This window comes from Euprymna scolopes, chromosome 35 (assembly GCF_053919585.1).
Source record: "Euprymna scolopes isolate OS-2025 chromosome 35, ASM5391958v1, whole genome shotgun sequence".
Lineage (NCBI taxonomy): Eukaryota > Metazoa > Mollusca > Cephalopoda > Sepiida > Sepiolidae > Euprymna > Euprymna scolopes.
The window spans coordinates 66,287,258-66,314,535 of record NC_136516.1 but is presented as its reverse complement, the minus strand read 5'-3'; the positions used below and the strand labels follow the sequence as shown (position 1 = coordinate 66,314,535).

Sequence of the window (27,278 nt, the reverse complement as noted above, 5' to 3'; positions counted from 1 at the left end):
GTTTTCTGTTTTTTTTTTTTTTTTTTTTTTTTTTGCGTGTGTCTCTTGCTGCGATAATTTTCTTTCGGTCTTCAGTTTTCTAAAAAAATTTTCCTGCTGGTTACACAATTTTATATCCAGACTAACCTTCTTCCTCCGTATTCCCATTTTACATAAAGTCGGTCAGTAGCGTCCTTTGGGTGTAGTGCATTGTGTATAGTCATGCGTTTCTTGGTTTTCTGGCTGAGATGTCTTAATGCTACTTTTGGTTCGACCTATAAACGGCTCGACGTATCTTACTAATAATACTGCCCATGTTTTTATATCTTTTGTTAGGTTTCCGCCATATTATTTAGTTTCGATGAGTTTTCCTGTTGTTCTGAGATATTCTTTTCCAATTTTTTCTTTCTTTATGTTGCTTTAATCGAAGTTATCATGTTCGCCTCGTTTGCTTGGGTAGTTCCATGGCTTCCGTTGCCTCCAGTTTTCCCCTCTTCATAACCAGCAGTGCGCACTTTTTCATTACCAAATTCCATTTGGATATTTTTACTAACGATTCTGAACGTGTTTAATAGCATCTTTAGTTTTCTTCTTTTTTATCAAATAATTTTTGGTCGTATATGATGTTCTTTCATGTGTATTAATGCATTTGTATTCGATTTTCTTAATATATTGTTATGATGACTCATAGCTCCGATTAATTTTAGTGGTGATAGGTTAAGCATTTTGGAAGATAACTCTCTGTATTTTAATCGCACTAATGTATTTTTTCTCAGCTGTACCAATATATATATATGCATATATATATTTATACTAGTCGACAGCCCAACGTTAATCGGCCACTTAAACATAATATTTTAATTTATGCAGATTTAGTATGCCTTATGATATAATCAATCCTCTATTGGTTATTATATATTACGAGGAATAATTCGAGCGGTTGATTAATTCGCAAATAAATAAATGAATAAATAAATGATAATGTCATTCATCAAATTCCGTTTTTATTTATTCACAATATCACGTCAGAAAATATTTGAGTTTGCCGATAAATACCCTGGAAAAGTCACTTCTGATTAATGTTTAGTTTTAAAATATTCAAATATTCTGCTTTTATTGTAAATTAAACTTAAAAAATAAAGTTAAATAGTGAGGTACATTCGGGTTGAACAAGGGATGATTCGATCTGTTGTCAAATGATCCACCACTAAGCTATATCCCCAGATTATAATAAATCTGTTTTTTGTTTAGAATAAATGATTTGCTGAAATTTTAATACCTCCTTGGACGGTGTAACATAAGATATTCCCCTGTAAAAATAATTCTTTTTTTTTATCTGTAATCGATAAAATCTATTTTTAAGACTGGATTTTTTCGATTTTCGATACTTATATGATGAATTTATGTTTAAAACATATCTAAGAACACTGGTAAGCATATATATTAGCTTTGTGTGAAATTTGCAAAAGATAAACTCAGCCGTTTCAGAACCTATGAGAAAGGAACTCACACACACACAACAAAACGTGACTCATTATATATATATATATATATATATATATATATATATATATATATATATGTTACAAGAACAAGTCGCCTCTTCTTGTGAGTAAATATGAGATAGGATAGCCGAGGATTCGAACCTGTGAAGCTAGCATTGGAATTGAGAATTCCGATCACAAGTTAAAATAAACAATACAGAATGTTATTGAAAATGGAATGTAGAATTACCATTGTTTAGTTCACATAAAATAGTTAGATATCTGTTTATTGAAATAGAATGTAATGATGAATTTTGTTTCTGTTAAAGAAACAAAATTAAAATAAGGAATTAAAAAAAACGAACAATGGAAAATGTTAAACATATTTGTAAAATAGGTTAGGAAAATTAGGTTAGAGAAATCTTTCTTTTTGCCTCCTCAATTTGACATTATTTTTTTTAATTGACGTGAACACTAGAATACTTCAATTAAAAGTCAAATATGAACAGGTAAAATCATAGAGGAATAAAAGGCGAATCAAATGTAGTATAGGTTGTTTAAACAGTTATATTAAATTTAACTTAAATTTGCAATTCTTGAAAAAATTACAAGTGCGGACTTTCTTTTTGCCGGCACTGTGTGTGTGTGTGTGTAAATTTAAAAACCTCATGTTCATACCGGAAGAATATCTGTTAAATTAATTCCTCGAATAAAATAATTTTGTACTATTTTTTGTCTCCTGACGAAGACAGAAAATGATTCAAAGACTTTTGTCTAGAATCCTTATTCTAATTTTAATTAAATTCCAGAAAATGCCTACAAAATTAAGCCTTAAATGTAAAAGGTCTTTAAATGAAATAAAGTTAAGAGAATTGTGCTTAAGTTGGGTCTTATTAGTATACATCAAGTTTAATTTAAATCTGAAATATTTAAATTTTCAAATAGGATATAATATATATATATGTGTGTGTGTGTATGTAGATATAAATATGTGTGCGTGTGTATGTAAATAAAAATATCGTAGCAGTAACGATTCTGTGCGTTATGTAAGAAAAAGTATTAAGAATATCACAGTAAAATGAATTTTTCAACAAATGAATTAATCAATTTTTACGAGAACATATACACTTTTTTAAAGAAATGATGACCCACTTTTAGAATTTACTAGTAGACGTTAATTTGGAGCTGTGCAATGTTTTGTCGCTGCTAATTTGTCGAAAAGCTTAACCAATGCAAGGATATTCAAGATAAACATCTAATAGATTTTCTTTCCTTACTACTTTTTTACGTTTCTATCAAATTGAAAATCTTTTCCTCTTCGTATATATTTCCTTTTTTTCTCCCTCATTTCGTTTTTCAAGTCTAAATGTTTCACCTCGCAAAATGGACATTATTTGTTGGCGTCACTGCTTACCGCGACACGCATCTATATTACTCATTAGTGTCATTTGAAAGCGATTCTTCGTCATAATTCGAATGTCTACAATCCGATTCCTATACGGTTGCCATGTCAACGTTTAATCTAACCAATCCAGACATTGACTCAGCATATGACATGCTACTTTATCAATAGGTCACGTATTACGCGAAAAATACTTACCAATGACGCTTAATTGTATTACTCGTTAGCAGATGTATTTTCGCCATATTGCCGGAGAGAAATTAACTTTACATCTTTTACATAAGAAATAAAACATTCACTATGTTCTATATCGTCTGCTTGAAGATAAATATTCAAAATTTGTAATGTCGCTACTGACAAGACAGAGTCCGCGAAATTCTCATTTAGGCTATTGTAGTAAATTGCTACAATGCTTAAAACAATCTACTTTTACTATTATATAAAAGAAACTTTATGTGTGTGAGAGATAGTTCCCTGTAGACTCGAAATCGGCTGGGATCATTTTTATTAAATTTCACAAGAAGGTACTTTGTGTGCCTGGCGCTGACCTTAGACATGTTTTGTGTTGGAATGTCGTTGATAAATATCGATAATCGAACATCGAAATAATCCGATGAGAGAAGAAAAAAGCGATTTTTATCAACGTTAACCTCTTACATATCACAAGTGAATTTAAAAAGGTTTATTACCACACAAACACAATACCCGAAATATAAAATCAGCGGTAGGTATTCAGATATGAAAGGGACGCGTCTGAAATGAATGTTTCTGTTTCGAGTTCAATTGAAGCATGCTACTTCACTTCTGCATTTTAAACTTTCATTAAAGTCATTATATATAAAAAATAATTTTATAAAATCAACGGTAGGTTCTCTACGGTGCAATGTAGACTAAAATGTAGTGTGAACCTAGTCACTACGGGAAGGCACGCGAAGCTCGCTCCGGTGCACTGCGATGGGTCCCCAACAAAATCAATCAATCGATTTGATAGCAAAATGGGCGATTTCACCAATTTTTATCGCAGGAAAAATATGGGAGTGTGAAACAGTTGATTATTATTCAATTCGGGGCAACGTCCAGTCTCCCTGATAGTTTGATTATAAAAATAAATTAGTTTATATTGTTTGGATAGTAATAAATTGTTAGAATGAATGAGAGTTATAAGGTTTTGATGTGCACGTACAATGCTAATAGAAAGCATCAGTTTTCGTTTATATAATTTCATTTTTTTTTAATTAAATAGAATGAAATAAAACAGTCTTTAAAATGTCTTGCGCGAACGGAAACTCCAGTATAATATATATATATATATATATATATATATATATATATATGTATATATATATGTGTATATATATATATATATGTATATATATATATATCTATATATCTATATATATATGTATATATATATATCTATCTATCTATATATGTATATCTATCTATCTATCTATATATATATATGTATGTATATATATATCTATCTATATATCTATATATATATATATATATCTATCTATCTATATATATATGTATATATCTATCTATCTATCTATATATATATGTATATATATATATATCTATCTATCTATATATATGTATATATCTATCTATCTATCTATCTATATATATATATATATATATAGAGAGAGAGAGAGAGAGAGACAGACAGACAGACAGACAGACAGACAGAGAGGGAGAGTTAGTGATTGAGTTAGTTTTAAAATACTGATTTTCAATTTTCAATTTTAGATTCAGTTTTCTACTTGGGCAGATTTCTATACACGCTTAATAATTGATTTTTTACCTTGAATATGTATCCAACATGTTATGTCAAAATAACATTTTGAATTATATAAGTCCTCAATATGGAAGCAAAACAGTTCCTCAACTCTAGAAACAATGAGAGTCCAGAATACACCACCTTAGAAGATCAACCGAATCCTTGTAGCAATGAATTCTTCCAGATAAAATAATTCCCTGTAGTGCAGTGATTGCCGAAGAAAATCATCTGCAAGCTCATTTAAAAATATGGGACAAAAGTAGGTGAGTTAAAAACATAATAAAATAACTTAAAAGCAAGATTCCAGAAAGAAAAAAAAACAGGACAAAAATCGAAAACAGACTGTTTAAATAATATGCTTTATAGTTCTAGATTTATTTAATAAGAGACTAAATCACTACAAAGAAAGCCGCCGGAAAATCAAAAGCTGAAGAATTACTAGAAGGTTCTATTTGAGAAGGAGGGTACATACAATCAATGAAAGCAATGAAAACTAGACAGAAATGCGAGAGCCAGGGATAACATACTGATCCAGATATGAAAGTTAACCAATCGCGATCTTGACGAGGACGCCATAGATTCATGATCCAAATGTGACTTCAATCATGTTTTCGATCCTTATAGTCAAAATGTTTAGTTGATCTCGTCTTCATTTTCTATTCAAGTAAGCTCATGGTAAAACATTAATCGCGGATAAACTGAAAGGTTGATCTTCCAAGTTTTACCTTTTCTTTGAGAATGGTAATAATTTATTGCTAATCACATGAAACGCCTTCACTGGGGAATGCTACAAGACTTCGCAGGTATGTTTTGTAGATCAGAGTGCTATAAGCCTAACCTACACCGGATTTTCACAACTACACATAGCCTTGTGCCTTATCACTTGGAGAGGATATAAAAAAATTGAATTACTTAACACTCTAGATCGTAACTGCATTGATTCTTCGCCGACTTGATTTACTAACACCATCTTTGTTCAACATAATGATTTAACACTTAACAGGTTATGCACCAAGCCATCGACTTTGCTTTCATGGATCGGAATCTAAATTCGAATTGTGGTAGGTGAAATTTCTGGGATATTTAAGGATGCGAAAACTACACAAAGTTATAAAATCTTCACCAGAGAATTTTAACAATCCCGAATTTATCGAAAAGAATGCGACTGTTTTTGAAGAACTGATTCAATGCTTAGACGATAGAAGTCTGTCTCTGATTATTTTTTGGATGATGGATATAAAGCGTTGAACATATTAAGAGAAAATTATTTATCAAAAGGGAAACCCAAAATTATATCTCTATATACAGAACTAACGTATCTAAAACATAATGAAAACGAGACTATTATTGATTACATTATAAGAGTAGAAACAATAACAAGTACATTAAAACACTCGGGTCAAATAGCCTATTAATCTCAATGACATTCAAGAAATTTGCAGCTGATTTTAAACCATTTACAACGGTTATAACGCAAAAAGATAAACCCATAACTTTCAGTGAATTTAAAGTGGCATTGCGTAATCACAAAAGTTTCCAATGTCGATATAACAATTCAAAACTCCGTCAAAAACGTTGAGAATTTTCATGAAGAACACAATTTCTACTCACATGTAAATTTGGCAATACGACAAACAGAAAAAAATGTTATTGTAGCCCGTGACGCTACAGTAGATGTTATCACCAAGGAATCTGATTTTATTAATTTTGATTTCACTTTAATTCACAGGGTCATTTTGTCGAACTAGCTGACGATAGCCAAATAAATGATATAGTCTTAGAAAAGAGGCGATCTAAAATATCAACTGAAAAGGCAACTGTAACTGTATTCTTAAACCTGCCCTTTTTATGCCTACATTAAAGCAAGTCATATTTTCCATACAAGCAGTCATTGTGATTTTGAAAATGTTAGAATATATCAATCTGGTATGACTCAAGCCAAGAATGACAGTCTGTTTATAATATTGAACAAGTCAACACGATATAAGAACTTAGAATTTAAAAAGTCAAACCCGAAAGAACTCATGAATATAAAAACAAAACAATGTTTAAACGTTATGTATGAATGTCTCCTCTCTCTCTCCCTCTTTCTCTATTTCTTTCTTTCACCCTACTTCTCTCTTTTTTAATGAAGAAAGAGAGAATTAAATATAATTCTATTGTTTTAAAACAGTTGAAGCTTGCATTCTGGGGTCAGTGGACGCGACATAGCATGCATATCGTTTCAACTGGTCTTTATAAAAATATGCTCCTCATTGTTAAATCTTAACTAAATTATATATATTTATAAATACGCATTTGTTCGCTATTTTTGTATAAGCGTTAAATTCCAGCATATCAATAATACCGACGATGGAAAGATACCTGTAACGACGCAATGAAGATTCAAGAAGCGACCAATGCCAGTCGGTTATGGCCGACGACATATCGACCCCATTGTGCTGATATTTTCATGTGCCTATCGTTTGTATCGTTTTATTCCCCCGGGGAGCTGGTTGCGTTCCCAGTACATTCCTCGACCAAGTAACTCTCCCCGGGAAACAATAGTGTCATAATATGAGATCACCTCAGGTATGCATTAAATTTTGTTTCCGATTATTAAAATTTCTTAAAAAACTAATCTGACACTAACCTAGCCATTAAGAAATATTTAGCTGACATCGCCCCGTACGGCTTAGTAAAATGTATTTGCTCAGACAATGAAACTGAATTTTCTAATAAAGACTTTACACTTCTATTAATTAACCATCTTAAACACGAGAAATTCTCATTTCCAAACGGCACCGCTGAAAGAGCATGGCGGACGCTTTTCGAAATGAAAAGATGTCTATTTATCGAATCGAAATTATCCCAAAGTTTATAGACGGCATATATCAGAAATAGAGCTTTCAATAAAAGATTAGGCAAACTCTCGTATAAAGTGTTTTGTAGTGTAAAACCCAAATTGAACCGAATGCATATATTTAGTTCAAATTGCTATGCATTCATAGAAAATACCTGTAAACTAAATCATAAAATTGAAAAAGGTATTTTCATAAGTTGCGATAAAAGCATCTCAGATTAATTTCTCGGTCAAAATGTCATAAAAAATTACATGTGTAAAAGTAAATGACATATTTAATTTTAAAAATGAACAATCAGTGAACGAAAAACGTGAGAAAACATTACCTAGTGTTTTTGTCGATCACAATGAAAATATTAATAATGAAAAAAATTGCAGTAAAACCACTGACGTAAATATTGATAAAAGGATCGGAAAAAAAATCAGACTTGCTAAAAATTGGAAAATTACAAGACTACTACTGTTACTCGTTGAAAATCGCACCAGAAAGTTATATTGAGGCGATTCATTTTTAAAATCACCAAGAATGGAACAAAGCTATGCAACCTGAATTGAAAACTTTATCTGAAAATAATACATATGAAATGGTAGCAAAGCCAAATGATAATAATATAATCCTTTCTCGCTAGGTTTTCTAAAAAATAAATAAATAAAAAATAAATAAATAAAATCACGGCTTCAATTTAAAAATGCATCAAATTGATGTAAATGCTTATTTAAATGTTCCGATTGATTGTGAGATTTATATTCCCTTCCCCCGAGGGATTTAAAATGAAAATAACAATTTCGTATGGAAACTGAATAAGTCACTTTATGGTCTTAAACAAAGCGCTCACAATTGGGGTCTAATACTCCATAATTATTGTAAAGAACATAAATTCAGGCAGCGTTCTGTAGACGCGTGCATGTATACCAAATATATAGGTAACAAATTGTTGATTTTAAATTTTTGGGTCGATGATATATTACATTAAAATCAAAATGGCCGAGGTGTGGCAGTTATTATGGTTCCTTGGTATAAATTTTACTTGTGATAATGAAGTATAATAATGAACCAATAACGGTACATTGACAAAATCCTGCTAAAATTTCGAATGCAAGATTCAAAACCACGTATAACTCCCGTTGAGATGGATATAAAGAAAAATACAGAAACTGAAACTAAATTAATAGACGATACGGAGAAATTATTGGAAGTTCAATATTTTTGATGACCGCCACTAGGCCTGATATATGGTACACTGTAACAAAGCTATCTCAAAACTTATCAACCCCGACTATTAAGGACTTAACTCGTGCAAAACAAGTCCTTTGTTATCAAAAAAGAACCAATGGACAATCTTTAGTATTTAAAAAGTACACATAGCCCTATATTTAGAGGAATTTTCGGATTCAGATTAGGGAAACTCTGAGGACTGAAAAACTATAACGGGATATTGTTTAAGATTGTCAAAGACTGGGCCTATGATTTTTCATGGAAAACTAAAAAATTCAACAGATTGTGGCCCTTTCTACCTATGAAGCAGAGTTTGTTGCACTTTCCCACTCAGGACAAGAAGCAATTTTTCTAAACACTCTTCTAAGTCTATTTTAAACTCAGATCTAAGTAAAAAAAAATAATAGTTGTAATTCACTGTGACAACCACAGTAGTATTTTATTAGCAAATAACTATGATTCATCAAAGGTCGAAACCTCTTGATATCAAATATCATTTCATAAGAAATGAAGTCAGTAAAAAATCTATTACTTTTTATTATGTAGAATATGAAACTAATATAGCCGACATTTTTACTTAACCGATAACAAAGATAAAATTAAAACATTTTATCGCTGAACTTTTTGGAATTTAATCTTGAATAAATCTATTTTCAGAAACTCAAAATGAGAAGTCCAATCGAAACCAAACACACATACAAAAAAAGGATTTTAAATTGTCCCGGGTACGACCGTAAACTACAGCCATTTTTCCTTGTCTTCCTAACCAAATTAACAAACTAAAAATATCTCACAGAATGTTTCAAGGTTTTGTTTAACAAAAAAGTTATGTTTTTCTTTTCCTTCTCCAGAAAACCTTTCTTAAAAAAACTCTGTATTTATAAAGATAAGTATATGCATGTATATGCATTTAAACAATTGAATTAAATGTCATCGCCTCCTCTTATAAAGTATACGCTCTGTATATGTCTATGTATTTATACAAATGAATTAAAAGTGTCATAGCTTCCTCTGTGAACGTACACGTTCTGTATATGTGCGTATAAAGTATTGTGCGTGTATGTATATCTGTATGTATTTGTATATATTTTAAAAAGAAAAAAAAACAGTGAAAGGGAAATAGGAAAAGGCTCTTACACAATTACATTTAATAATGACTTCTTTTTACACATATATTATGCAAACATATTTATATATTTTTGTCTGACCAATGTAAATAACGATAATTTCCAAAAATAAATAATAAACAAAATAAAGGAAAAATAAATATTATTTTTTTAAAATTTCATTTTTACACTATTAAATCAAATTCAGTTCAAAAGGACTTTTTCATTATATCAAAAAAGGGGGAGCGTTAACATTTTTTAATTCATAATGAGGGCATGACTACAAGAATTTGGACGATCTTATTTATAACTACTCGTTAGTACAACAACCAATGAGAAGCCTCCGACCTCAGAATAAAAATATCAAATTTCGGATTCAAGTATGTTCGCTATCAGTCTCCGTCTGTACAAGACCACTGTTGATCCAGAGTACATTGATTCTTAGCCGATCTAATACTACTTTGTTCTAGGGAATTACTTAACACTCAAGATCGTAACTGCATTGATTCTTCGCCAATTTGATATACTACCGCCATCTTTTTTTCAACATAAAGGCTCAACACTTAACAGTATGTTATATCGATTGGTTTTCAATATCAGGGTAGTATGTATCTACTGTTTATAATACTATTAAGGACTTACTAGTTGAGAAAAATGAAACTTTAAAATAACATCATTCATTCTCCGCTTATCCCGGCGTTTCTTCCACTCGTTTTAGATTGTTACCTTCTAATATGTTTAAGTAATGCCGAGTCAATAAAAATAAGTTTGAAGATTGCACAATCATTGCTTTATCATATGCAAGTGTTTCTAGAGTAAGTATTTGCAGAAAAATGACCAGGAAGTATTTCTATATTTATAAAATCTCAGCTCTCCTCCAGATCTTCATATTTTTTATTTATTTTTAATCCGACAAATTTACTCCCCCCTATTCTATCCTTTAGTTCGCCGATTGTTTTTGACATTAAAATATTCAACAGAGATACGCGTGAATCAGTTTATTTTTACCGTCTATTGTCACCAAGTGGAAAGCGCAAATCTAGTTTACTTGATTCAATGTTTTTCGAAGGTGGGAAAAGGAGTGTTTCATGAATATTAAAAGCTTATAGAAACGAATATTAGAAACTTATATAAACGAATACGCAATTGTCGATATTAATATAACTTGTCACTGTCAGTTGCATTAAAAAAAACTGTTTCATATTGTATGCAGCTAGACAAGTCTGGCACAGAGCCAGTAAATTTTTAAATCAAATTATAAATATTAAGGAACAACATTCTAATGATAATTTGGAATAGAAGTAACTTAAGCAATATTTAAATGTAAATATTACTCAGCGTGTGAGTTGCTATCTTTCTCATGGCTAATAATTTTTATAGTTTCAAAAATATAGACATATTTTTGAAACATGAACAATTACATTGACGTCTAATCCCTACATGATGTCGATTAGGTTCAAAGATTACTTTCCGTTTGGTCGTATATAATTGTACAATGACAAAATGTCTGACAAACTTTAAAAAAATCTAGATTGGTTAAATGTGGGAATGGCAGAAAAAAACGAAAACCTGGAGTGAAATGACGTCATTGGAGATAGAAAATATGATTGCTATGCTAGATTAATTCACGACTGGGATGAAGTTGAACATAGATATAAAGATGGGCTTTTAAAACAGAATAGTATCTCGTAATCTTCTCTATTTCAGGTGACCGTGAGACATAAAACAAAGCACCAGAGACAAATTATTCATGTAATATTAGAATGGTTCTGAAACTTCTTAAACAATCAGGTAACGATCCGTATCAAAGAACAGATTTCATGTATTTGATCGACCCGAGAAAAAAATTTAAATTTAGATTGATGTTAGCTGTTCTATACTACCTTTTTAGCCGCTCTCTGTACGCTCTCTATTATTATTATTATTATTATTATTATTATTATTATGATAATAATTATTATTACTATTATTATATAGGAGGATCCGTGAAAATCTCACAAACACTTTCTTCATATATATATATATATATATATATATATAAATATATATATATATATATATATATTTATATATATATATATATAGTAGCAGTTTCAATCACGCCAAATTTTAACTTCATTATTTTTCAAATTTTATTTAATTTCGTGCAACCACACATATACACACAGCGCGTTATAAACACTCACGTTTAAAGAATCATCTCGTTCGACAGAAGGAACAGAAACCTTTTTTTTACATAACATACAGCATATATGTATAAATGCCCTTGTGGTTATAAGTTATTTTGTTCAGAAATCAGCAATCCTGATGAAGGCACGAAACGCCAATAAACTCACTAATGTTTCAGCTTATCTCTTATAACGTTGAAATCTTAATTCTATTTTTATGATAGTAACGTTTCATAAATATTGCTTTACTCCCGCAATATTTACATATGAAATATTTTATTCTTTTATGTCCGTGAGTATCAGTTGAATTCTACAACTCCTCCCAGTTACACGAGCGTAATGGTCTTCCGGCCTGGCTGTTAGCGTGGGGATAATTTGGACAATGTCGGGCAGATTTTTCTGGCATTAGTTTAACGGTGTTAACTGATGTTGGTTGGTTGGTTGTTTTTGTTTTACGGCATATCAACCTTTTTCAGGTTATTTAATGCCGAATCTAGTTATTTTGAGGAACGATTTTTAATGGAATATATTTTTTTAAAGTCAGATTCTATTTAACCCATAGTTGGGACCCTAACAGGTACTACCACTCCGGATCAGAGTGGACCTGGGAGCAATGGCAATTAAAGGATGGCTCCACACTCCCCAAGGCCCGCAAGGTGGGGCCTCACCATCGGATATAGTTTAAGGTCATATCCAGGACCGGACTGATGTTGGGTGGTTGTACGATGTCATTACGCATGTAGCACTGATGTTGCAGGTGCATGCAAAACCATAAGGTGTTCGTTTAAGGGATTCGAACAAATCATAGAGAATGAGGACAGGAGTTGCAAGTGTTTAAAGAGACATCTGTCTGACCTTTAAATCCTGATCGAATACTTACATTCGAAATTCGACACCCACATTTAAATATTGGTAAAAACATTTAATGATTTATATTCGGAGAAGCAACATAATATACATGTATTTAACATTAATGCAAGTAAAAGTCATCAGTTTGTATATACCATTCACATCATCACTTCAGAATGCAGTACATGTTGAGGGACAGATGTTGAATTTACACACAGAGAAAAACAATCAAACGGTTAAGTTTATCTCGTCAAATTTATTCTCGTAGAAACAAATATGGTAGAGTTAGTTACTCTGTAGATAGTTTAGAAGAGTGGTAAAACAATTGTAGAGGAAAAAACTGGTATATCTACTTTCAGGAAGCGGCCGCTGGTAGCTGCAGGCAGAGCATACTGTTATTAGTAACTGCAGGAAGAGGAGCCATTGACTGGTAACTTGGTTGAGATGTATCTAGAACAAGCTAAAGTTGAATGCAACGCCAATCGCAATTAGTCTATGTACGTAAATTCAAACAATGGCTCTGTTGTCAGAATAGCAAATAGATGACGCTGCAATATATTATAGCTTCATATCTGATCATAGAATGCAAGGACACCAGGTATTGGCCTGCAGTGAGGACAAAGTGCCGGAAATGTCTTAGCTTTTCAAAATAATGCTCTTTATATACCGTTGTCTAGGGAGTTTTGGTAAGCAAACGAAAGTGTGTTCGTTACAACTGACATTTTAGTCTTGTATTTGATACCCACTTACAAAAATATATATGCACATACAGAGATGTTTATAAGTGTGTGCACGTGTGGGAGAGATGCTTTATAAAGCTAAACATACTTTATATAAAACACTTATGTATTACATTTTCTACTTTCAGACTGGCTGACACCAACTTTTTAATTCTGAATTAGAGCTGCCTTTTAATTTAATGACTTAATTTATGACACACATTTTCAAAGGAATCCATCTTGTTCAGCGGTGATAGTTCCTCCTCCGATCCTAATTAGTTTTCATATGGTTGTATATTGCAATATGTAATCCATAAGCCTCCATATGCATAATATTTGAGAACACTGACAGAGGGTTCATTTTCGGGGTTCATATCTCTTTAAACATTTCTTATGCACGCAGTAATTTCAGTCATCCTTGGGATAGTCAACTCCTAATCGACAGAGGTGATGCTAGATGAACCGCTTAGCGGACGTTTTCGAATCGCCATACACACATTAACTAGCACATAAGATAATGTGATTTTCGACATTATCCTAGAGTTCTTTCCTGGATTTCTGCATCTTACGGGATTCAGTTATTTTACAGTGAAGAAGTGATGCTGCTATACGCAGAACTTCGAAATGATAACTTTGAGCAGTTATTACCTTTTGCGACGATGACACTGCTGTAGCGAAGATAGAACGTATATCCTTGGTCGGCGCATTCGCCTGCTCTAATCATGGCAGATAATGGTCATCGTGGATCGGACTTTGCAACCATGGGAGGACTCACTGGTAGCCGAGACAAATGATTCTCACTGGACACATGAGACAACCCAAAATAGATTATATGTACGCCGTGTGTTTATAAAGGATAATTGTTATCCGTGAATGTAAGAAGCATTGACAAATAAAAACGTATCGATCTTTTTGTGAAATTGAATTATACGCCCCGCTCAATCTGATACTTCTGATTTATTTTTAAAATGACGATAGAAACAAACGGAAAACTATTGATTCGGCATCGTTGTCGCGACGATATTGCAGGATCCATATGATATAAAAGTTTTAAATCCTAATACTTATTCGGAGTGTATGTATGATGTACTGTAGTGGTTGTAAAATTTTAGGAGACCACGGATCAGTTATAGATTAGGCGAATGAAAATTACGTTTATATTAAGCACAAAAATAATTATCAATTTGATCAACTAAACCATCAAACAGCGACACGAATATAAATATCGAAGTGTATTTATAATGTATGCGATCATATTGTGTAATGCAAAACACATATGGTTAATAAAAGAATTAATAATTAAAATTTACAGAGACATTGATGGTTGAAAAGTTAGAAATTTGCCGACATCTGCTACAGTTGGGACCGTTTTCTACATAAACCAGAAATAGATACACTTACTCAGAGAATCACCTATTGTTATATATTCTGTAAGGAGAGGTCACTTTTGCTTGAGCTATATTTCTGACACGTAAGGACGAGAACTGAAATCCTGAATAAAAATTTTTCCTGAAAGCAAAGTTTAGTATCTGTTCTGATACTTCCCTTCATCAGTTGTGTACTCAGTCGACGAAGAAGAAATCTTTCTAGACTGATGCAATTTTTATTTTTTGTCTCAACTTAGAATTCTATTTTTAGGAATCTAAATTTTCCTTATATTAAAAACCAAACATGTGGCTATCTCTGCCATCGTGTGGCTATAGGCAAGTATAGATGAAAAAAGTAGAATATTCGGTGTGAAACCAAACTAATAAAACTTAGTAGAATTTGCTGTTCCAATTTTGATTAATAAATTTAAAATTGAAGTGCCAAAAAGCTTAGTCAAACAGTTCATTTGATATTCTAAATTTATCTTCTATAACTACCAAAACAATTATATTCATCCCTGAAGGAGTTATACCAAAGAACACGTAAATGGTTTTATTTTACTAAAATACCGCGAAAACTGCGATTATCAATAACCCCCCCCCAAATTAAAATCATACATTTACTTTTCTATTTATTCGAATACAAAATTATCCGCGAGATCCTATAGCAGTTTGATTATCTTAGCTCCCACACCATGATGTACTATCGAAATCGTAGCGTCAAATGCAAACAAAAAGTAAAAGAAATAAAGCAGTTAATAGTTAACAATTTTTTTTTACTTATTTTATACCTTTTAGCGTAATATCAATATATTGGCACACGATTAGAAAATATTATTTGCAATTATTGGCAATTAGAATTCAGAACATATCTACAATTCATTATACATACAAAATTGTAATATTTCTTCAATAAATGTTAATAGTGTTTTATGCCTACATGCACTAGTGCTTAATTTGTGAAGGAGGTGTAATTACTCCTGGTCGGCAAATTCGAACCCAGTAAAAAAATTTAACCTTGTTTTTGCGGTCTAGTGTTTTTCTCATGGTCACAGAAATATTCGTTTAATCTAACAAAAATTCATGAGTATTATAATATTGTATTGTATTGTTGGACTTATTGTATTGTATTGTTCGACTTATTGTATTGTATTGTATTGTTCGTCTTATTGTATTGTATTGTTCGTCTACTTGTATTGCATTGTTCGTCTTATTGTATTGTATTGTATTGTTCGGCTTATTGTATTGTATTGTATTGTTCGTCTTATTGTATTGTATTGTTCGACTTATTGTATTGTATTGTATTGTTCGACTTATTGTATTGTATTGTTCGTCTACTTGTATTGCATTGTTCGTCTTATTGTATTGTATTGTTCGACTTATTGTATTGTATTGTTCGACTTATTGTATTGTATTGTTCGACGTATTGTATTGTATTGTTCGTCTGATTGTATTGTACGACTTATTGTACTGTATTGTTCGACTTATTGTATTATATTGTTCAACTAATTGTACTGTATTGTTCGTCTTATTGTATTGTATTGTTCGTCCCATTGTATTGTATTGTTCGTCTTATTGTATTGTATTGTATTGTTCGTCTTATTGTATTGTATTGTTCGTCTTATTGTATTGTATTGTTCGACTTATTGTATTGTATTGTATTGTTCGACTTATTGTATTGTATTGTTCGTCTTATTATATTGTATTGTATTGTATTGTTCGTCTTATTGTATTGTATTGTATTGTTCGTCTTATTGTATTGTATTGTATTGTTCGTCTTATTGTATTGTATTGTATTGTTCGTCTTATTGTATTGTATTGTTCGTCTTATTGTATTGTATTGTTCGTCTTATTGTATTGTATTGTTCGACTTATTGTATTGTATTGTTCGACTTATGGTATTGTATTGTATTGTTAGTCTTATTATATTGTATTGTATTGTATTGTTCGTCTTATTGTATTGTATTGTATTGTTCGTCTGATTGTATTGTATTGTTCGAATTATTGTATTGTATTGTATTGTTCGTCTTATTGTATTGTATTGTTCGACTTATTGTATTGTATTGTATTGTTCGACTTATTGTATTGTATTGTTCGTCTTATTATATTGTATTCTATTGTATTGTTCGTCTTATTGTATTGTATTGTATTGTTCGTCTGATTGTATTGTATTGTATTGTTCGACTTATTGTATTGTATTGTTCGACTTATTGTATTGTATTGTTCGACTTATTGTATTGTATTGTTTGAATTATTGTATTGTATTGTTCGAATTATTGTATAGTTCGAATTATTGTATTCTATTGTTTGACTTATTGTATTGTATTGTTTGACTTATTGTATTGTATTGTTCGAATTATTGTATTGTATAGTTCGAATAATTGTGTTTTATTGTCCGAATTATGGTGTTGTATTGTTCGAATTATAGTATTGTATTGTTCGAATTATTGTATTGTATAGTTCGAATTATTGTATTTTATTGTTCGAATTATGGTGTTGTATTGTTCGAATTATTGTATTGTATTGTTCGAATTATTGTATTGTATAGTTCGAATTATTGTATTGTATTGTTCGAATCATGGTGTTGTATTGTTCGAATTATTGTATTGTATTGTTCGAATTATTGTATTGTATAGTTCGAATTATTGTATTGTATAGTTCGAATTATTGTATTGTATTGTTCGAATTATTGTATTGTATTGTATTTTTCGAATTATTGTATTGTATTTTTAGAATTATTGTATTGTATTGTTCGAATTATTGTATTGTATTGTTCGAATTATTGTATTGTATTGTTCGAATTATTGCATTGTATTTTTCGAATTATTGTATTGTATTGTTCGAATTATTGTATTGTATTGTTCGAATTATTGTATTGTATTGTTCGAATTATTGTATTGTATTGTTCGAATTATTGTATTGTATTGTTCGAATTATGTATTGTATTGTTCGAATTATTGTATTGTATTGTTCGAATTATTGTATTGTATTGTTCGAATTATTGTATTGTATAGTTCGAATTATTGTATTGTATTGTTCGAATTATTGTATTGTATTGTTCGAATTATTGTATTGTATTGTTCGAATTATTGTATTGTATTGTTCGAATTATTGTATTGTATTGTTCGAATTATTGTATTGTATTGTTCGAATTATTGTATTGTATTGTTCGAATTATTGTATTGTATTGTTCGAATTATTGTATTGTATTGTTCGAATTATTGTATTGTATTGTTCGAATTATTGTATTGTATTGTTCGAATTATTGTATTGTATTGTTCGAATTATTGTATTGTATTGTTCGAATTATTGTATTGTATTGTTCGAATTATTGTATTGTATTGTTCGAATTATTGTATTGTATTGTTCGAATTATTGTATTGTATTGTTCGAATTATTGTATTGTATTGTTCGAATTATTGTATTGTATTGTTCGAATTATTGTATTGTATTGTTCGCATTATTGTATTGTATTGTTCGAATTATTGTATTGTATTGTTCGAATTATTGTATTGTATTGTTCGAATTATTGTATTGTATTGTTCGAATTATTGTATTGTATAGTTCGAATTATTGTATTGTATAGTTCGATTTATTGTATTGTATTGTTCGAATTATTGTATTGTATTGTTCGAATTATTGTATTGTATTGTTCGAATTATTGTATTGTATTGTTCGAATTATTGTATTGTATTGTCCGAATTATTGTATTGTATTGTTCGAATTATTGTATTGTATTGTTCGAATTATTGTATTGTATTGTTCGAATTATTGTATTGTATAGTTCGAATTATTGTATTGTATTGTTCGAATTATTGTATTGTATTGTTCGAATTATTGTATTGTATTGTTCGAATTATTGTATTGTATTGTTCGAATTATTGTATTGTATTGTTCGAATTATTGTATTGTATAGTTCGAATTATTGTATTGTATTGTTCGAATTATTGTATTGTATTGTTCGAATTATTGTATTGTATTGTTCGAATTATTGTATTGTATAGTTCGAATTATTGTATTGTATTGTTCGAATTATTGTATTGTATTGTTCGAATTATTGTATTGTATTGTTCGAATTATTGTATTGTATTGTTCGAATTATTGTATTGTATTGTTCGAATTATTGTATTGTATTGTTCGAATTATTGTATTGTATTGTTCGAATTATTGTATTGTATTGTTCGAATTATTGTATTGTATTGTTCGAATTATTGTATTGTATAGTTCGAATTATTGTATTGTATTGTTCGAATTATTGTATTGTATTGTTCGAATTATTGTATTGTATTGTTCGAATTATTGTATTGTATTGTTCGAATTATTGTATTGTATAGTTCGAATTATTGTATTGTATTGTTCGAATTATTGTATTGTATTGTTCGAATTATTGTATTGTATTGTTCGAATTATTGTATTGTATAGTTCGAATTATTGTATTGTATTGTTCGAATTATTGTATTGTATTGTTCGAATTATTGTATTGTATTGTTCGAATTATTGTATTGTATTGTTCAAATTATTGTATTGTATTGTTCGAATTATTGTATTGTATTGTTCGAATTATTGTATTGTATTGTTCGAATTATTGTATTGTATAGTTCGAATTATTGTATTGTATAGTTCGAATTATTGTATTGTATTGTTCGAATTATTGTATTGTATTGTTCGAATTATTGTATTGTATAGTTCGAATTATTGTATTGTATAGTTCGAATTATTGTATTGTATTGTTCGAATTATTGTATTGTATTGTTCGAATTATTGTATTGTATTGTTCGAATTATTGTATTGTATTGTTCGAATTATTGTATTGTATTGTTCGAATTATTGTATTGTATAGTTCGAATTATTGTATTGTATTGTTCGAATTATTGTATTGTATTGTTCGAATTATTGTATTGTATTGTTCGAATTATTGTATTGTATTGTTCGAATTATTGTATTGTATTGTTCGAATTATTGTATTGTATAGTTCGAATTATTGTATTGTATTGTTCGAATTATTGTATTGTATTGTTCGAATTATTGTATTGTATAGTTCGAATTATTGTATTGTATAGTTCGAATTATTGTATTGTATTGTTCGAATTATTGTATTGTATTGTTCGAATTATTGTATTGTATTGTTCGAATTATTGTATTGTATTGTTCGAATTATTGTATTGTATAGTTCGAATTATTGTATTGTATTGTTCGAATTATTGTATTGTATAGTTCGAATTATTGTATTGTATTGTTCGAATTATTGTATTGTATTGTTCGAATTATTGTATTGTATTGTTCGAATTATTGTATTGTATTGTTCGAATTATTGTATTGTATAGTTCGAATTATTGTATTGTATTGTTCGAATTATTGTATTGTATTGTTCGAATTATTGTATTGTATTGTTCGAATTATTGTATTGTATTGTTCGAATTATTGTATTGTATAGTTCGAATTATTGTATTGTATTGTTCGAATTATTGTATTGTATTGTTCGAATTATTGTATTGTATTGTTCGAATTATTGTATTGTATTGTTCGAATTATTGTATTGTATTGTTCGAATTATTGTATTGTATTGTTCGAATTATTGTATTGTATTGTTCGAATTATTGTATTGTATTGTTCGAATTATTGTATTGTATTGTTCGAATTATTGTATTGTATTGTTCGAATTATTGTATTGTATTGTTCGAATTATTGTATTGTATTGTTCGACTTATTGTATTGTATTGTTCGAATTATTGTATTGTATTGTTCGAATTATAGTATTGTATTGTTCGAATTATTGTATTGTATTGTTCGAATTATTGTATTGTATAGTTCGAATTATTGTATTGTATTGTTCGAATTATTGTATTGTATTGTTCGAATTATTGTATTGTATTGTTCGAATTATTGTCGCTAAATTGTCGTTTGTTACTCTATTAGTCGTTCACTCTCTTCCGGAAAACAAATTCTGTCTTTGCTATCTGTTCGTTATAGTTGTCAACTCAATGCATACATCTTACCTTATATATATATCTCTCTCTCTCATACATATATATATCATATATATATATACACTAGCAAAAATACCCGTCGTTGACTGGGTTCAAAAACAGCCTACAGAAAATAGACTCTGATTTATGAAAGTATGATAGGTTATGAAAAGGAAGGGTTGTAAAGAGATAGCTTCGAATATGGGGGTATCAGAACAAAGCAAAATATGATGAAAGTACACAAACCCCCATAATTTATTACACCATACCTGGTCACACTGAAATACTTATCACAATATTCTGTGCAAACACACACACACATTTAGATAGGTAGATAGATAAATACATATATCTATATAAGAATACGATGTAGTATGCTACAAACATTGTATATAGTGTGCAAGTGGATGTATTTGAAACAATAAAAAATATTTTTTGTAGTAAAAATACCGTTAAATACGAGATTAGAAAAAAGAATTATGACAATATTGAAAATTATGAAGTATTTATTTACAAACAATATGTTGAATCAGCATGTTACCGTTGTGTTCAGTTCTTTATTTTTTTTAAGTATTTCTCATCTCCAGAGAGAAGAAAATGTAAAACAATATGTTTATAACTGTTCGATGTGTGAGTTTACGCTGGAAGCTAGAAATAGGAGGCTCAAACTAGAACTGGGTTGCAGTGTTTTTAATGTGTATCCCTGGTAAAATTTTTGGTAAATGAATACCTTATAATGGAAAATTATTTACATATTTTAACTTGTCTCGTATGCAACAGTATTTTGCTATAAGATTGCATTGTCATAGCCATTCAAACGCAATTCCTTGATAACACACACACAGACGCGCGTGCACACGCACAAGTACACACATATGTGTGTCTATGTAGAGAGAGAGAGAGAGAGAGAGAAAGAGAGAGAGAGAGAGAGAGGGGGAGAGAGAGAATTTTAAACAAACATATTTATATTACTTAGATTTTGTCATCTATGCCCACTACACGAAAAACGCGTTGTGCCAATGCTAGTTTTAGATTACACAAAAACAAAAGCAAAAAAACAAAAACAAAAAACAAAAACAAACAAACAACAAACTCGCCCATTCCATTGAAATTGTATAATTCTATCAAAGTTGTTAGTTTATTGGAAAATTAGGTAATCTTTTAAAATAATCTAAGTTATCGGACCTTTAATGGGAAAGGGAAAATAGCAACTGTTAAAAAAGACACATTTCTGTTTTCTGCATTATGTATAGAAATGTATAGAAGGATCATATTTCCAATGAAGTATAATGAATTAATATTTCGTTTGGATTCTATTCTGTTTATGATAAACTTGATAAGCGTTTGTCCGATTTCTCAAGTAATAAACGACATTGGCCCCAACTTTTGTGGATATTTTTGTCGGATACTTCTTGAAACCCCATCGACCTGACAATACATGGTATCACAAAAACAGATTTTGTACACATGAAACGAGTTCAATAAGTATCTCTTTAGAAAACCGTGGAGCGGTCAGCCGACCACCATAGAGCGCGTCGGTACATATACGTATAGTTTCATCCAACGGTATATTGGTAAAGAGACTAGAGACATCAAATAAGCACATAAAAGATGTCTCTGCATTTGAACCCAACCAACTTAAACAATTAACAAACCGAAAAGAATCAGGAATACAGTACGTGGTATATAATTCGCGCACAGGTTGCAACATTTCCAGGAGCCACTGAGCCAAAGAATGTTGTGCCGAACCTACTATTGATAAAATATATCTCAGTGGAGCACTTTTCTTATGGATTTTAGAGAGACCATACATTCTGGGGCGTTGTGACCCAGAGAGTCTAATCCTGTCATAGACATCCTTGCAAAAAACATTATTTTTAAATAGTGCAAGTAGGACGCCTTTGCATTTTGGCCTCATTCTTGCAAGTATTATCCGTCAACTCAACAAGGCCGAGTTTTCGGAATTTCGAAACATCGTTGAGAATAATTGCCATTTTCTCCACGTAGTCCGATTTATCCAAAATTACCACTACTGCACCTTTGTCTGGTTTGCACATGTAAATATCGGCATTGAACTTTAACGCTTTCATAGTTTTACATTGCGTTATGTTCCAGACAAAGTCGCTATGATCATCAGGAGTCCGTTGGCCCCAACTTTAGCGGATATTTTTGTCGGATACTATGAATCCGTTCTGTTTAACTCGACAACAAAACCCACTACATATTTCAGATATGTTGACGACACTTCTGCTATTTTTCCATCGCAAGGTGAAGTGTCAACATTTTAATAAGTTAAATTCTTTGCATGAGATCTAAAGTTCACTATGGAAAGTGAGAAGGACAATTCGCTTCCCTCCTTGGATGTTCTTGTTGAACGTTCAAGGGGTCTTTCTTACTATAATTTATAGGAAGCCGACATTTACTGGCCTATATGTGAACTGGTTGTCTTTTGTACCAAAATCACGTAAGGTTGGCTTAATTAATACTTTGGTACATGGAGCCCTGATGATTTGTTTGCCTAACAGATTGGATACCGAATCGGTCAGGGAAATATTCATCAGTAATGGTTATCCTATTGACCTTATTGATGACTGTTATTTTCAAAAAGGTTGCGGATTTTAAATCTCCTAAAATGTTTGGACCTTTGAAATGCCCGGCTTATTTAAAACTACCGTGGATTGTGGATAAGAGCAATAGACTTTCCAAACAGATTCGCAGAAGTATTTACGACTGCTTCTATTCTGTATCCTTGCGTTTTGTATACACTACAAGACCTGCTTTTCCTTTTTTGCAAGGATAGTTTGCCTTACATCCAAAATAGCAATACTTTGTATCAGTTTAAATGCCAGTGCGATGCTGGTTATGTTGGGCGAACATCCTTGCATCTTTTGACTCGTATAAACCAGCACATTCAATCTAAAATCAGACAAGGGGGGATGGGCTCTGGTAGTCTCCCTCCTTCTGCAGCCTTGGACTCTGCTATTAGCCAACATTTGGTTGATAATCCATGCTGTGCAGATAGATATAAAATAGAATGGTTCGAGGTACTACATAAAGCGGACTCCAGAAACCATTTAAAGTTGTTGAATCTGTCTCTATCGCGGTGCGTAAACCTTCTTTGTACCGGCAAAAAGAAACACCGAACGCATTGTTTGTCTATGGGGAACTTTGAATTTTTTCTCCTGCTTTTTGTCTCCCCTCGTTGTGCCAATATTTTAATCGTTTTTAAACGACAATAAATTTAATTTTAGTTTGCCCCCGTACTTTTGACACATCCAATAGTTCCCCATTAGAACTGTTTAAACTTTCGAGGTAATATTATTTTGTTACGCTATCGATTTTCCTCCTGACGAGATGATAGCCGAAAGAGCTTTAGAGGAACTTCCGCGTACTTTATTTAGAGCTTTATACAAATTTTGTACCTCAAAACACACACACACACACACACACACACACACACACACACACACACACACACACACACATATATATATAAATGAAAGTGTCTGTGTGCGTATCTGTGTGTCTGTGTACATTTCCCTACGCAATAACTGTCAATTTTTAGTCTACAGACTCGAAATTTGATATACATGTTTCTGAGATTTGGGAAAATCGATGTGAGCGGTTTTTGGCCAGAAATTTGGCGATTAAGGGGTCAAGGTTCAACGATTTAACTTTTGAGAACTCTACCAAACTCCTTCGACAATTTTGGGTCTACGCACTTGAAATTTTAGATATAGGTTCCTTGGACATGGATCTAAAATAATAGCTTGATTTGAGCCCAAAACACTAAATTTTAAGGGGTCATAACAGCGGTCAAAGTTTAAAAAAATTGACCTCTGCTGTCTCTTCAAAATTACTCAGACAATTTCTGGTCTATATATTTGAAATTTTACATAAAGGGTATTCAGAGATAGGGCAAGCTTTTTCATCAGTTTGGGTCGAAATTTTTTAGTTACCAATATATAAATTTATGTATGTCTGGTTGCATGTCTGCCTTAAACTTTCAATAGAGGCGACGGATTTTATCAAGATCAGTATCGTTTTAAAGTTCGACCTTTCATACGACAAATATCGAAAAATATGCTAAAAATATCTTCCCCTTCAACTAGGCACTTTTCTACAGGGGGGGGGGTCACTTTTTTCGCCGATATTTTTGAAAGTTATCCTCTCCCTTAGATTGTCTAGCCTTAATTTTAAAAAATGTCGCTTCCGGTTTGGCGGTGGTCGTAACAGCATAAACGTTAGGTTTTACCCCGTTCTTTTCCTCCTTTGCGGTACGGGTTCGAACCTGCCTTTCTACTACAACTTTTTTTTTTTTTTGCTCAACATACACACCAAACACCCGGACAACGCTGGGCTGAAATGCTAGTATATATATATATATATATATATATATATATATATATATATATATATATGTGTGTGTGTGTGTGTGTGTGTGTGTATATGTGTGTGCGTGTATATATATATATACACACATATATATACACACATATATACACATATATATATACACACACACACATATATATATATATACACACACACACACACATATATACACACACACACACACACACACACACACATATATATATATATATATATATATATATATATATATATATATACATATATAGTTATATATATATGGTGGAATTTGGAACTACTTTAGTTCTACTAACAATATATGAACACTCATATTTTTACGCTGGATTAACGTAGTGTTTCGCATGAATCATTTTATTATACTTTTGTTTTTCTTTTAATATGTCAAAATGTTGTCCCACACACCTAAATTAATCTCAGCAGCATTTCTACTACATTGCACGGAGTTCCCAAACGGAGTACCTCCTATATGAAATAAAATGTTCTTATTCTCAGAAAACGTATTGATGCTTACAATTATTTTCATTATTTAAACAACACAAACATATAAGTATTTTTATGGTTTATCAGTAAATGTAAGAACACGCCGGTAAACGCCGGAACGAGTCTTGTTTTATTAATATTGAGATGATGAACTTGTGTAATCGAATAAACTTCAGAATGATTGGAATTTACTTACTTTTTGTTTTCGTGTTCTCTTGGGAACTTGTAAGGCTCGTTATTATTAGTCTGTTGGTCAAGTTTGCTGCTATAGCGCTCCTCTGATTTTTTCTTGCCCTTGCGCTGTCTTGGTGTGGACGGTCGTCGAGCCGTGGCTCCTATTACGTCATCCAAACTCTTTCGAACACTCATAATGTTTGTACGTTTTTATCTTTCAGCAAAAAATTCTGCAATAAAAAGGAAAAATATTTGATTGAATAATTTGCTGCATGTCATATCAATCATTTGTAGGTTACACAATGTCGAAGCACAACATCTGTTGTGAACTATTTCGCATGCCTGTCTTTTACTTGATGACGAAATGCTAGATGTATTAATCATTAATTCGTTAGATTTATCACAAAACATAAAATGTCTATTGGTTATTTAATGTCAAAACAACATTGTATAATTGGAACAAGATGTGAGACGAGATCTCATGAATGATGTCGGAGACGAGAGGTGGCTGATAATAATCGCCTTGTTTTTAAAGCAAGACGTTGAATAATACAGACGTAGAAAATAAGCGTTTGTGACATGCCGATGTGTATGAAAAGGTTGTAAAACTGTAGCTTTAAAACGAGACTTCATGATTAAAAGTCTTTGATCAGCGAATAAAAAGAACTTGTGTGATTCATGTGATGATGTGCTTCTCGGCAGAAAATAAAAAATTATTATGAGCGATGCATTATTTCGCTTACTTTGTTCTACAGTATATCAACCTTTTAATTCTTCAATGCTAAAACAATATTACTTTCAAAACTATTTATTTGCTATTACACTACACATCAACTGTTGTGTACGTTTTAATGCAAAACAAGATACAATAATTGATTTTATTTGTTGTTGTACGGTATGTGAGTTTTTTTGTGTTATTTAATACGGAAAAATAAAATATCCATTGAGGAAAGTATGGAAAAACTCAGAGAGGCTGAAATCGAAAATACTTCATCATTAAAGACAACACATTGCTAATAAATTACCTGAAATAAACATAGATATGATATCTAAAAAAAACAAAGAACACTAAATGAATCAGTTTGAATATATATATGTACTAGCTCTATACACCTGGCATTGCCTAGTTGGAACATATAGACAAGCGAAATGTTTAGTAACATATTAATAAAGATACGCAAAATTTCCTAACGTGTAACTATTTTTCTAAAAGTAGATTACATGTTGGATTTATGTAAACATAAACACATCCATCATTTATGAAAATCTAACATGAAATACCCCTCATAGCTTAAAAGGGAAATAAGTTTCGTAGTTTAATAAATAAAGTTTACTTCCGATTCAAACG

General features: G+C 30.9%; 1 protein-coding gene across 1 annotated transcript in view; it reads right to left on the bottom strand.

Moving 5' to 3' along the window:
* The window catches only part of LOC145259891 (BAI1-associated protein 3-like), a 2,054,292-nt gene that overhangs the window by 1,022,169 nt on the left and 1,004,845 nt on the right, over window positions 1-27,278 (bottom strand). The window contains exon 3 of the mRNA XM_080117785.1: window positions 25,953-26,160. Within this exon, the coding sequence (XP_079973911.1) occupies window positions 25,953-26,125 (173 nt within the window). The 5' untranslated portion in view covers window positions 26,126-26,160. The remainder of the gene's footprint in view (window positions 1-25,952; window positions 26,161-27,278) is intronic.